Source organism: Typopeltis vanoorti, chromosome 6 (genome assembly GCF_054136105.1).
Source record: "Typopeltis vanoorti isolate ZY-2024b chromosome 6, IOZ_Tvanoo_1.0, whole genome shotgun sequence".
Classification (NCBI taxonomy): domain Eukaryota; kingdom Metazoa; phylum Arthropoda; class Arachnida; order Uropygi; family Thelyphonidae; genus Typopeltis; species Typopeltis vanoorti.
Window position 1 is genome coordinate 52,678,896 of NC_143554.1, and position 15,257 is coordinate 52,694,152.

At 35.3% G+C, this 15,257-nt stretch overlaps 1 protein-coding gene across 2 annotated transcripts in view; it reads right to left on the reverse strand.

Moving 5' to 3' along the window:
* Positions 1-15,257, reverse strand: part of LOC150105454 (unconventional myosin-Id-like) — a 435,962-nt gene that overhangs the window by 132,196 nt on the left and 288,509 nt on the right. For both annotated transcript variants that reach the window (XM_090394828.1, XM_090394829.1), the window contains one exon: positions 8,229-8,395. In XM_090394828.1, coding sequence (XP_090250954.1) covers positions 8,229-8,395 — 167 coding nt within the window. The remainder of the gene's footprint in view (positions 1-8,228; positions 8,396-15,257) is intronic.

The window sequence follows — 15,257 nt, forward strand, 5'->3', positions numbered from 1 at the left end:
AAGAGCTTTTGAATTTCTATAATCCTAGCTCAAATAGTTAGAAAACACTACATGAAGTTTCAATCCCATTTTTAATCTCAAAGGGAAGTTACTGGGATGAAGACTTCTCCAATGGAATCTTCTCAAGAAAATGCCCAAGTGACTTTGTTTCGCAGTCGTCATGAGCAGTTTGCGCCTTTCTTCAGAAAGGAAGATGACCTTGTTTTCTGCTACAATGTGAATTGCCTGATGAATTCCCTTCAAATCAAACATGACCCATATGAATGGTGAATATTCATTGACTCGTCAAAATTGAGTCTCAAGGCAGTGTTGCTGCATAATGGAAACTAGCTTCCATCCATTCCAGTCGGATGTGCGGTCTTCATGAAAGAAATGACAACCTATTACAACCTAAAACAGCTGTTGGACTGTCTTCAATACTGCAAGTACAGCTGGCTCATCTGTGGTGACTTGAAGGTAGCACCTGTGTTGATGAGTCTGCAGCTTGAATATACAAAGTACTGATGTTTTTTGTGTGAATGGGACAGTCAAGCAAGGACTTTGCACTATGTGCAGAGAGACTAGCCTGCAAGGAAATCTCTGAAGGTCAGAGAGAAGAATGTGCAATACCCAGCACTGGCAGAAATGCACAAAATTCTGCTATCACTCCTGCACATCAAACTCAGTCTGGTAAAAAACTTCAAAAAAGCCACGGACCAGACTTGATCAGCTTTCAAGTACTTGGCTGACAAATTCCCTTGACTCAGCAAAGCATCAGGAAATGCCTCGGTAGAAACTACAAGGAACTGGTTGTCTCTGTATCACCAACTTGGTTGTATTATGTTCTTAAAAATACACTTGCTCCATTCACATTTGGATTTCTTCCCTGACAACCATGGCATGGTTAGTAATGAGCGTGGTTTCATTTAGCTGCATAAGTGCTCTTAGAATACCATACTGTTGGGTAGATGATGATGTGATTGTTTGTGGATATCTTCTGGCATGTGTTTCTATAAATAGAAAAAGATAGTGAACCAGGCTTGCCATAATTTTCATCAGGAAATTGCAATATGGACAAATGATACCAGAAAGTGGTCAACTTCTATAGTGGCTGACTACTGTTGGACACTTGGTGAGATTATCCTGAGCAGCTACACAATGTTAGATTTATGAAATTTGTTAGGATATTTCTGTATATATAAATAGGTGATATATAGTATTCAGTGATAATTATTGGATTGAAAGTAAAATTTATAAATGGAATTATTATTTCTTCAACAGGCAAAGCGACGCTGGATGTAGAAGCGGACATTTACCGGTATATGTGATAAGTATGTATTACTCTATTATATAAGAAACTATTGTGGATCTCTCACAACCTGTAGCCAATTTTGCATTTTCATATTTATGTTCAGAACCTCGAAATCTATAAGAAATTACTAAATTAATCTGGGGGGGGGGGATGACGCTTGTATAATTTTGTTGTCCACTGTATTCAGCTTTAACTTTGCAGTTTTGGAGGTTAAATCAATTTCAATATCCTCCTCAATATCTTCAGTATCTTCCTTAGTGGAGTAAGTCTTCTTGTTGGTTTCACTGTTTTTGTTATTATTCCGTTTCTTGTGTATTTTTGGCAGTATTTTGAATGGTATTTAATATTGCAATATTCCAATAAAAATGTTATAAAAAAAACACTAAATACTCTTAAAACACAAACATTTACTCTAATATATTATAAAGCACTAATTTTCTAAGTAAAAAACATAATAATAGAGATAAAAATCACAAATTTTTCTAAGATAGTTAAATACTGTACTACACACATGCTAAATACATACCATACCTGCAAACATGTACTGGTTTTATTTAAGGATAGCATCATCTGTATAATATAACAGCTTAGATTAACATCTCCAATTCCGATATCAGAGCTAATGCCTTATCTTCATACAGTTGATGAACAACAGTGGAGATACTGTGCACTAATTACTAATTTAATAAGCCGAAAGGCTATTTTACCACCAAAATTGTATATAGATAGGGGGAGGGTAAATCCCTTTATGATTTTATAGCCGGGTACGAAACTCGGATCAAAATCCATCGAAATCCATAGAGTTTCATGCCGAAAAAACTATCGGCGAGCCCAAGTGTAAATGATCACTTGGGTAGTACAATACCAGGGCAACTCCATGCAAAGGTGGAGCAAGCTCCGCCACTAACGTTAATATTCTCTCATAATGTAAAACCCAGCTCCTAAGAGATGTATATATATATTGTTTTACATTATGAGAAGAGGTCACTACCCAGACCGGTTTCAACCTTTTTTGAGGTCTCATCAGTGAGTAGGTAGACCTGGAATATCAAGGTTTTAAGTGAACACGAACTGAACTTACATACCTCTACTATCGAGTGGAGGAGTTGCATGGAGTTGCCCTGGTGTTGTACTACCCAAGTGATCATTTACACTTGGGCTAGCTGATAGTTTTTTCGGCATGAAACTCTATGGATTTCGATGGAGTTCGATCCGAGTTTCGTACCCGGCTATAAAAACATAAAGAGATTTACCATCCCCCTATCTATTAACAAATATACTAAGTATTACTCAATATAATGTCCCATTTACACCATATACAGTCTCTCACACTGAACAACTTTCCATACCTTAACCCAGTGGTGTAGCTTTTGCTGCCCCTCTCAATACACACCAAAAATACTACAAAAAATCAAAACGACATATAGGGAAATAAATTAAAACACTATGTTTATTTTTGAAGTAAAACTTTAATTTCAACATTCTAAAATGTTATTTTTCTTACTTTTCTGTTGGCAAAATCATCGATGACATTGGCAAAATCTATTTCATAATAATGTAGGTAATTCTTAATCTATTTTATTTAGAAATCCTCTCATAACTAGCAACATGTACAGCAATTGTGAGGAAAATTCCGTAGTATTATAATAATTGGAAATGAATTCTCGAGACTGTATTTTACAATTAACTGCAAAAGTCAAAAAGGTTCAAAAGTGCTGCCCCCCCTCTCTGCCCCTCCCTAGCTACGCCTCTGCGTTAACCTATGCTATATCTTCTATATCTTCTAAATCCTAAAAACAGCTCTTTGATATAGTCCCATGATTCCTCAACTAATTTTCCTAAATTAAAAATCTCATCATAATACTTCTATTTGGTATGAACTCAGCTTGCTCTTCTCCGAATTTCCCTTCAACAATTCTTCTTAGTCTCTTTTCAAGTACAGTGCATGAATCTTACCTGCACCCTAAGCAGAGAAATTGCTCTGTAATTCTTGCATTCTGTTTTATTTCTCTTTTTAATCAATGGGTATTGTGAAAGATATACTCCAATCAACTTGAATTTAACCTCTGATCAGGCTTTAGAATTATCCAATGTGCAGTCACACTAAAAGCTTTTATACCTCCATATTTGATCGAATATCATCTATTTACTCCAGGTGCTTTTTCACATTTCAGGTTGCTTCTGAGATTTTTACAACCTCGAGTGTTGATATTTACTCCTGATTACATTCCTCCCGGATATTTTATGTGAGGCGGGGGGGTCTGGAAAGTTCTGATAAACACCTAGACAAAAATGATATTAAAGCAACTGATAAAACCACAAGAAAGAACATATGAGGATATAAGAATATAAGAACATAGGTTACCTTCATACTAGTATGAAGGTAACTTATATCCTCGTATGTTCTTATATCCTGCTACTAGTATGTTCTTTCTTGTGGTTATATCAGTTGCTTTAATATCATTTTTGTCTAGGTGTTTATGAGAGCTTTCCAGATCCTCCTCTCACTACTGTTCTGTCACTTCTTGCCTCATTCAGCAATCTTTCAAAACACTTACTACAGACATCTAGGGCATCTTCAATTTCCATATCTTTATTATCCTAATTTCTTTAATGGTATGCTTTGTTCCATTCCTATGCTTCTTCAACAGTCTCCAAAATATTTTGCCACCTCACTTCCTGATATTAATTTTTTACATTTCTACTAGTCTTTCTGTGGCATTTGCTTAGCTGTTCACTTTGTTTCATTTTTCTTTGTATTCTCTCAGAGTATAAGCTGACTCACTAGGAATTTTCTGTATGCTTTCTTCTTTTCTATGTCTTCTCTTTAACTTACCGAGTCTACCACTGAGTTATGATTTTCTATCATTCCTGACAACTTCACAATGCCTCTCTTGAAAAATCAATTGATGTTTTCTTCAGTCTGCCACTGATTCTCCAAAGTTTGGATCATTTTTTCAAACTCACTGTTTTCTTCAATGCATATACCATTCAATGCTAAAATTTATATTCTGTTTCAATATATGCATTCAATAACACAAATATTATTTTTAGCCCACATTAATTTAGATGATTAGCCCACACAGCTTATATGTAGTTGCATGAACTTTAAGTTGAGACTACTCCTGCCAGAGTAGGGGGGAAAAAAGTGTCTGATATATTATTTATTACTACTATTATTTTTAAATAGTTTTAATGGAACATGTGTACTAAACATATTTAACTAACTTTCATGGCTTACATATGTAATAAAAATTATGTAGAATTTAATTCGAAAACTGCAATATATTTCATCCAACATTAGGTGGACACTGTCAGGGAGACAGATCTTTAACCACGTGAATCACAATAATTAAATGTAGTTAACGATCTGGTTCCCTGATGATGTCTGAGTAATGTCAGGAGAAATATACTGGAGTTTATGAATAAAATTCTAGGTAATTTTTGTTACATGCATAAAGTTTATGAGAATAAACTTAAGAACATGTGGTGATATGTCATCATTCCCACAGTCTTATTTACATCTAACCCAACCAACATCTGATACAACTCTGATTCTTTCAATTCTCCTAATACTTGCCTCCCTTCTATATATTGCACCACACTGTTTACACCAGTATGATATACGCTGATAAAGTGCTTGTTCAATAATTCCACTATATCCTTTACAACTGTTATTCTGCTGCCATGACTATCCACCAGTGTCAACCTGCCATAGTTATTCTTTCTCTTGCCATACAGTGGAAAAATTCCCTTGAGTTAACCTTAGCCTAACTTGCCAATCTCCTCTCATACTGCACACTTTTTCTTTCTTTACCATGTTTGTCACCTTTCTAGGCTGGACTTTATACTCTTCATGGATCTGATCACCACAAACTGTACCTCCTCCACAGCATTTTCTTTTCCAGGACAGCTTGCTTGATTTCGCTGTTCATCCATTTCACACCTACGTTATTTACTAGCTTAACCTTTGCTATGCAACTATACACTGCTTTTGTCAGATACTGCCATGTGAGTTTCCATCAACATCTTTCATGCTCAGCTTATCTATCCAATGTATTGAAGCTAACTCATTACAGAGCTTCCCCATAATCACCTGCTTTATACTTCCTCGTGTATCCATTTTTGGCAGTAACCTTTTCTTGTTTCATCACTTCCCAAACAAGTATTTCATGTTCACTCTCATCGATCGGCAGCAGTATCAACACCTCATTAACAACTACATCTTGTGAAGTTATCACCAAATCCAAAAGAATAAAGCCTCTAGTTACTTCAGTCACACACTGCTTAAGATATTTATCTCTCAGAAATTTAACCAACTCACTCTCCTTGTTCCCATACTATCTCCTCACTCCTTTTTAAATACTCCTTTCATTCTATATTCCTGTAATTAAAGTCTCCTATTAGCCTTCTTTTTACATGCTCAACTAATCTGCCTAAATATTTCACAATTGGTATTCTCTACATTCCCTGGCCTATAACAGCATCCTATCAGATATACTAGCCTATTTATTTCAACTTCACACCACACAGATTCAAAATCTGTGCATGCACTATCAACTTTGTAGACATAATTCTTCTGCAATCATTAATAGCATTCTCCCCTCCTCCGTTCACACTTCTCTCCTTCGGGAAAATTATACATCCTTCCATTTCTAGTCCCGACATCACATCCTCCTCAGACAACCAAGTTTTACTTATTTCAATTATCTTTGGGCATAATGACTCAATCAATGCAACAAACTCACCTGTCATGTTTCAAATACTCCTTACATTTGTGTACAAACATAACAATACCTGTGTTTTGAGACCATTCTACCAGCACCAACATTCTCTAATCTATATGCTACACCACACCTCTTTCTTCGGTCTGATGACTCCCATTTTCCTGATCCTGACTCTGATTTCCATTCTTACATGTGTCATACTCACCTTTATGCATTCCATCACCTTCAGCTGCTGCAACCACATATTCAATTTCATATCCGTCTTCCTCCTGCTGTACAATCTGTGTAGTTGTCCTATCCTGCTTTACAACTCCACTCTGATCATTTACTACATTACCTTCTTGACTCTGTGCCTTCTCAGAAAACAATAGCCTTTTTAAATACCCAACACCAAACCCATTCAAATAGAATCCATCAGCTTTAAACCATTCCAACTTCCCTTCAAATTCATTCCACAGGTTTACAAATTGTACCCTTTTGCCTCACACAACTGAGCCATATTACTATTCATTATGTCTGCTCTCCAACTCAATTTGCTGCAGTCATATCTAGGTAACACACCTCGACTTTTCCAACAACACTTCTTCTTTACTTGCTGCAACAACTTCCTCAGGTCTCTATCAACATCCCCCCCCCAACTAAGTCATTTGTGCCCACGACCACCACTACTTTTGACACCTGGTCTTTCCTTTTCAGTTATTTGCTTCATTATTCCACCAGGAAACCATGTTATGTGCACTTTATTAGTCATCACAGCTCTAATGATGGAGTCCCCATACAATGATATATGACTATCCTTTGACCTTTTCTTCATAATACTTACTCCCCCCCCCCTTCTCATCAGCCAATCTCTTCTTTAGATGTTTAATAATCCTCTTTCAGATGTTTCATTTTCTTTTCATTTTCACTAACTCTTGTTTAAGCTCTTCTACTATGGTCTCGACATTTACTCCCATTTCTATCAAGACATCTTTCACGTACATTAATGCTTTTCTTCCTTCTCATTTACCCAAACAGTTCACAAATCTTTTACATTTTTCAATGCATACAAATAGCAATTTTTGCAATGCATCCACTGTGAAATATCCAAGGCAGAGCTAGATCTCTAGATCTGAAATGTCAAAGAAATGTATACATATACAGATATTACTTTGCTTATATCTATTATATATGCAAAGTGGATATTAGATCCAGCATTATTTCAAAGTCGAATGTAGAAACAATGATACATTCACGTATACATGTAATATATTTTTCTGACATTTCAAGTTCCTTAGTACTGAACGAGAGCTTTTCTCTCTTAAGGTTTCTACCTGATCTCTGAAGAGAACCAACCAGTTCGAAAAAGCTGTCAGGTCAGTGAAACCTTATCAAAATGGACTAATAAAAGGCGAATATATAGACGCTTAGGCAGTGCCTATGTCTTCTAAGTAGTCCACACTAAGGCAACTTATGAATGCTGGGGAGTGTATTGGCTCTCTGGTCAACTTACCTTATGAAACTTTCATGGTTTCTACATTCAGCTTTGAAATAATGCTGGATCTAATATCCAATTTGCTTAAATAATTTTGTATGGTCAAACTGAAGCCTTTTGGCTCTTTATTTTAGTAATAGATATTTAAGATATTCTGTTAAAAAAAAATGTATCCTCACACTATACTTGACAATCAGTGATCCTAGTATTTGAATCTCAGTTTCACCATTAATTCTTTCAGTAATATTTTAACTTATTAATTGATTATGACACTGTGAGCAAAAAACTTTTACCATCTTCATGATTCTCCGAGAGAGAGAGAGAGAGAGAGAGAGAGAGCACACACTCCTTGTATACAGAGATCAACTTTAAAGAAGTGGAAGACTTCTTTAAAGCAGTCTTCCACTTCTTTCAATACGTTTTTGTAGTGGTAGAAAGTGATCAGAAAGTAATCCGATATGAATATTTACATAACAACTGCACTGTTATTACACAAAATAACATCCATCAATAAAAGCAACTTCCATTTTTAGTAATTTTCCTCAGAAATACCACATTTATCAAGCAGTATATACCACACTAAAAAAGGAAGGAAAGCAAAACACTGAAACCCATATCATAGAATGTCTGTTTTGTATTTATGCTTTTTTTGTAGGATGCTTATTTCTTATAGTATCCACAACAAATATTATTTTATTTATTTATTAATTATTATTATTTTTTTTTTCTGGCATACCTCCTCAAAAACCGTGTATATGTCTGTCGGAAGGCAAATCCAGCTCTTCTTACTCTTACATTTTCCAGTAATCCAAGATAGCAGACTTGATGTTGAATTCTTTCTGTATCAAACGTCACAGGAGATTTGTGATCGTTGGGTTTAATACAACGCACATAATATGGTTCCTGAAAAACAATAATAGTTTATTAGTATTATTACAGTACCATCCAACTTCATCTCTATGTCATCAAAACTCTCAATATGGAAGATTCATCCCAAATGTCATAATGCCTGTGATGTCACACCTTAAATTAATTTACAGTTCTTACATTCATGACAGTCTATGATAATGTATTCCAATCACAATATGCTCCATGCAAAAAATCTACTCTTCACATTCCTACTTACCATACCTTTATAGTTTTCAGGAATGGAATCTCATTCTTACTCCTTCCACTCAATGAAAAAATCCCACTAATATTTCTGTAATAAGCTCCTATCAATAACATATAAGATAACCATTTACATGTTCTATTTATTAGACTCTGCAATTTAGATCCCTCAGTTTATCCTCATAATCTACATTATTCTATAGTCTTAAAATTATTGTCATTAGCCCTTCTAGGAATTTCCTATTCCCACAGAAGTAGGCAAGCACATCGAAGCACAACAGCCCAGTGAAGTCTAAACAAATGCATCACTTTTGTAATGCATCCCATGAATTTTAATGTCACAAACACTATCATGCCAGGATTCCATGCTTCCTCTACTTCTTATGACAGCCTTCCATCCCTGAATTCCAAAGCACCTTCCATCACCACCTTGGTTGGCTAATGAACAGAATTTCACCTCTCTAATGAACAGGCTGCCATTTGAATTAATCCTAATTACAGACATGGAAGCCTGTACAGGCTTCCATGTCTGTAATTAGAATGTCAAATGAATTAGGTAAATTGTATGAATGGTTTATAAAATAAGGCTTTATTATTATTATTACTACGTGACACCTCCAGGAAGTCCAAGGACTCATCGAGGGAGGGACTCCTACTCTACAGCTCTGTCTCCACCAACTACAATGAACCACAACTACACCAATGCCAACTACTGCCAACCACCACCACTAGTATTTTCAGAGACAATTACAAACATCCATGCCCATGGTGGGATTCGAACCTGCAGCCTTTTGGCTGGAGAGTGGATATGTTAACCACTCTGCCAACTAGGCTGACAAGAAAATCAAGGAGCACTCGGGATTGAACCCAGGACTTCTTGATTTCCAGTCGAATGCTCTACCACTGAGCTACACCCCCCCCCCCCCCCTGATACAAGCTAAAGAAATTTATCATAGATGTAGTTCATGATAGTCTTTCAGGAGGATTCAAATGAACTGGCAACATGGAATAAAGATAAATGAGGATGTCAGTTCTGTGTGGCTACATTTATTTTATTTATTTATTATTATTATTTTTTGTTTGTTTGTTTGTTTGTGAATTTCCATGAAAGGTTTCTGACCTGTATCACATTTAGTACTGTTGATAGGCTAAGGGTTATTGTAGAGGCCAACCTTTTCAAGTCACTTTAAGTTTATGGTAATACAAATGTGATATAAATCCTGTATTACATTTAGTACTGTTGATAGGCTAAGGGGTATTTTAGAGGCCAACATTTTTCAAGTCACTTTAGGTTTATGGTAAGCAGGTCGTGGTATCACTTATGGTCCAAGAAACCATCTGGCACCACCTAAAGATTTGATGTATGAAATAAGGATATAATGCATATGTATGAAAAATCCATACACATGCATTATATCCCTTAAAAATTTCTGTTGTTACTCTATTATAAAATGTAACTCAAGTACTAAAATATATCATAAGAAACCCAAGCTGACCTTCATAAAATGTTTCTGTCTAGTTAGTATAATGGCAGTTCTAAAACTCCAAACCTTAATCCCCACTCCAGAAATGCAAACTAATCTGTAATTCAATGTGTTTACTTCTATACTATACCTGCATCGTGGCATTATCTCAACAGTTTATTCAGATCCTCTTGTAAGGCCACAACATCTGCCAATTCTTTAGAGTTCTTCCCAACTTTGCATAATCTGCAAACAGCTGCATATCTCCAGTTATGCCTGTCCCGATATCAGTAACATAAAAACAATAGTGGTCCCCAAACAGACTTCTGTGGCACACCACTAGTGACCATTCCCTTTTGTGATACTACTCCCCATACATAACACACTGATACCTATCAGGCAGCCAATCACCCATACAACTCAATAGTCTATTATCCAATCCCATCCATTCCAATTTAGTTACCAGCTTGTTATGTGGCAATCCAGCAAAGACCATTGTAATAACCTATATATACCATTGTATATGTGTCACTCTTATCCAGTGAAAATCACCTTGTTGTAGAATTGGGTGAATATTATCAACCTAATTCTAAATCCTGGTCCTCACAATCTCTCCAACAGCTTAATCACAACTACAGCTACACAGATCATCCTATAATTTGCAGCCTTATCGCTCATTCTGTAAAATAGAACAATTTTATCCAGTTTTCAATCATCTGTGACTTTCTCTTGCAAAATCCAAGTTAAACATATACCAAGGGTACCATCAGCTCCCTGGAACATTCCTTTAAAATACGTGGTGATATATGGTCATTATACCAAAGTTTGGGTCAAGAATTTCATCACCAGGTAAATATTATCTCATGTTGAATGGCTAATTTCCTTGTCTACTGTGAGACTACCACCACCCTGCTTATTAGAGACATAGAGTAAATTGAAAAAGTTCCATCTTTAACTATAGAATAACACGTGTCCCCAATAAATAACATTTATATTATGTAAATATTTCATCTAATGAATCACAAGACATCACCAGTGCAATTATCGAACAATAATAGGAACCGAATTCAAAAAAACAGTAGCAAGCATGCTTAAATTGGAATCCCTCTACTTATACAATCACATATTTATGAATTAAACCTAATGGGCTGAAATTAAAAATAACTAAATTAAAATCATTTCTACAAAAAATTGACACCCTGCATCCTTGTATTGTTCACACTAGAAAAATAATCATCAAAAGGTATTAATTTCCTTTCTTGATGTACACATTCAGTATAAGCAAGATGGATCCATTTCCACTTCTGTATACTGAAAACCAACTTTTTCAGGTTGTTATATCCACGATACATCAGCTCACCATCCATTTCAAAAATATGGCATCATAACTTCAGTATCCAAAGAACACAAGATTTATTCTTCTGAAGAATCTCTAAAGCAAGAATTGGAAATTGTCAAAGAAACAGCCTTACTAAATGGATATAATCCAATAATAACCCAAAAAATAATTAACCACTCTCCTGCCAATCAATCCAGACAAGAAGCCCACAGGACTACTATATCATATGTTAAAGGCATCTCTGAATATGGAGCAAAAATTATGAAAAAATATCAACTGAATGCTACCTATAAACCCATCAACCAAATTCAAAACTTCCCACTTTCTCAAAAGACAAACTCTCACCAATAATGCTACCTGGAGTATACGAAGTACCGTGTTCGTGTAACTTGTCTTAGTATGGACAAACAAGAAGATCTATAAATAAATGTATCTCTGAACATCGAGATCACATCTGTTTTATCAAACCTCACAAATCTGGCCTTGCACCACATGGAATTGAAAACACTAACCACAGGATCCAATGGCAAAATGCTAAGCTGCTACATAGATTCATATATAAACATGAATGTTTATATCAAAAAAATGCTGAAGCCTTACTTCATAGACCTAATCTTAATTGGAAAGACTCACTATACCAAAAATTTGGGAAATTGTTATCCTAAACTGTATAAAATAAATTTATCTGTTATATTTTAATTTAATTAGTTTTAATTTCAGCCCATTAGGTTTAATCCATGAACACGCAACTGTATACATAGAGGGATTCCAATTTAAGCATGTGCACTACTGTTTTTGGAATTCCATTCCTACTGTTGTTCGATAATTGTACTGATGATTTCTTATGATGTATAAGACAAAATAAAAATGTTATTTACTGTGACATACAAGTTATTCTATAGTTATGGGTACTCCACAGGTTTCACTATATAAGAAAGTTCCATCTTTGGTCTACTAGCAGGCTTTTTTGGATCATCTAACACATATAGTCACTCATTGTACTAATATATAAGAAGTTCAAAACCTTTTCTGTGGATGGGTTTCAAATAAAAAAGCAAAAAAAAAAAAAAAAGTTTTTCTTCTCTGGATTTTATTCAATATAGTAATGGTACTACATCAAATGAAAATAATCTACTAACTAGTTCCATTATGTCAAATCCAATAAATTTCAAAAGCTGGGATTTTAAAATTTGAAAATAAGGCATAGCAAGAGGATCGAATTCTAGATAATTGAAGTAGAGCTCTCATAATATCCATTTACAAAAAGAGAAATAAAACTGTATGTGAGAATTACAGAGGTATTTCCCTGCTGAGAGTTACTGGTAAGATTTATGCAAGTATTCCTGAGAAATGGCTAAGAACAATTATGAAAGGGAAGCTGTCTGAAGAACAAGCTGAATTCAGGCCAAAGAGAGATTACTGAGATCAGATTTTCACTTTAATACAAATGGTTGAGAAATCTTGGCAATATAACGAAGATTTGTATTTAAGTTTCATAGATATGAAAAGGACATATGACAAGGTGTGTGAACAGCAAAGTTCTTCAAAATGCTACAGTTCATCATCATCAAATTCCTGACATTTACCCTCAAAGGATGTACAGGATATGATAGTACTACATGAAAAATTTACATCGTTACTAACTTCGTACTTACAATTTTCTGCCAAATAAATCTGTTACCTGTCAAAGCTACAACACTGTCAGATCTTATATTTATATATCTACCTTCTAAGGCACTTTTTACTGTATCGATCTACCTATATCTTGGTCTTCCTCTGGATCTTTTTCCTGCCAACCTGGCAGAGAACACTTGTTTGGCTAATCTTTCTTCGCCCATTCTATTTAAGCGACCATACCACCTGAGATTAGCTCTGCTAACGCATTCCTGGATGCTGACAATGTCAAGTTCTTTCCTAATATCCACAACTTTTAATATGATATTGCCATTGATGCCATCTGTAAATGCCCCTAATCTTTCTCATATCTGCGGTCTCTAGCCTTTGATCAAATGTTTTATTTCTGACCCAACTCTCATAATTCTGACTCAGATCCATAAGTTAAAATTGGTTTGAACACTGTCTTGTATACAGCTAATTTAGTGTTTTGACTAATTTCTCTCTTATTCCATATAAATTTATTCAGTTGACTACCATACCAGCTTTGTTGATTCTGTTGTCTTATTTCCATATTTAATTTACCATCTTCACTAAAAATCGTGCCTAGGTAGCTGAAATGTTTTACTTCTTCTATAGGTTCTCCATTCACAATGCATCTGATATCTTCATTGCTTCTGCCTATTTTCATTTTCTTTGTCATGTTATTGCTGACCTTCATACCATATCTATCACAACAGTAATTCAATTTAGTCAGGGAATCTTGCAGACTTGTAGCGGATTTATAATTTAGAAGTATAACCTCATCCACATAAAGCAAGGAGCTGATATTAACATCTCCAATTTTGATATCAGGTTTAACACCACTTTCCTTCATAATGTAATCCATATAGAATGAATAATAGAGGTGATAATGTACATCCTTGTCTGACACCAGATTTAACATTAAACCATCACCCTGTGCTTCCTTCAATTCTAACTGCTGACTTACAACTCAAATAAAGACTAAGTATTGCTTGATATAATGATCCACTGACACCATACAACTGTACCGTTTTGGTTTTGAATAGCTTCTTTCTTGGCACCTTGTCATATGCTTCTTCAAGATCTACAAAACTTAAATACAGATCTTTGTTATATTCCCATGACTTTTCAAATATTTGTCGTAAAGTGAATATCTGATCCTGACAGCCTCTATTTGGCCTGAATCCAACTTGTTCCTCACGAAGCTTCTCTTCCACAATCCTTCTCAACCGTTTCTCAATATACTGGCATAAATCTTACCAGGAACACTCAGTAGAGAAATACCTCTGTAATTCTCACAATCAGTTTTATTTCCTTTCTTTCTTTCTTTTAAGCTTGCACGGTGATCTGAATGCATTTTTGAAAATTATGGAGACAACTACCGTGTTTGAATAAAAACTTTAGTTTAATATAACTAAAATCTACATTCGACGTTTCGACCTTTTTGTCAAGGTCATCTTCTGGAGCATACAACTATACACAGAAAACAAGCGACACTACAATCAAACTGGTTTGTTAAAGATACTGACCAACCGCTACAACAATTGTTGGCCTGACTTCTGGTGGGGAAAAAAAAAAGTTATACATCATCAGCACTAGAGTCCTATTAATAGTGTTATCTGTTGGTTGTAGAAATACATTGGCTCAACAATGATGATTTTGAGCAAAGGGCTCTTGATTCTGCCACGTTGACCGACAGTCTGGCTTAGATATGTTGACGACGTGTTCATGATCTGACCACAAGGGCGACAAACGCTAAACACATTCCTTAGTCACCTGAACAAACAACACAAATGCATACAATTTACCATCGAAATCGAAAATCAAAATTTGCTCCCATTTCTAGACACACTAGTCGCACGTCTTCCTTCAGGCAGTCTATCCTTCACGGTCTAGTGAAAACCAACACACACTGGCCAATACACACATGCTAATTCATACCACCACCACCACCCATCACAAAAATATGGAGTCATTAACATCCTTAAAAACAGAGCTACAACAATTTGCTGTAACCAGCAAGCCCTGAAACAAGAACTAAAACGCAACATCAGCGACACATTCATCAATAATGGCTATAACAAAAATACTATTAATAAAATACTCCATAAAACAACAACAAAAACGAATCTAGATTACAGTAAAATAAAACCATAGCCATCCTATACATTAAAGGGTTATCAGAAAAAATCAACAGAATCCTACAACATTATAA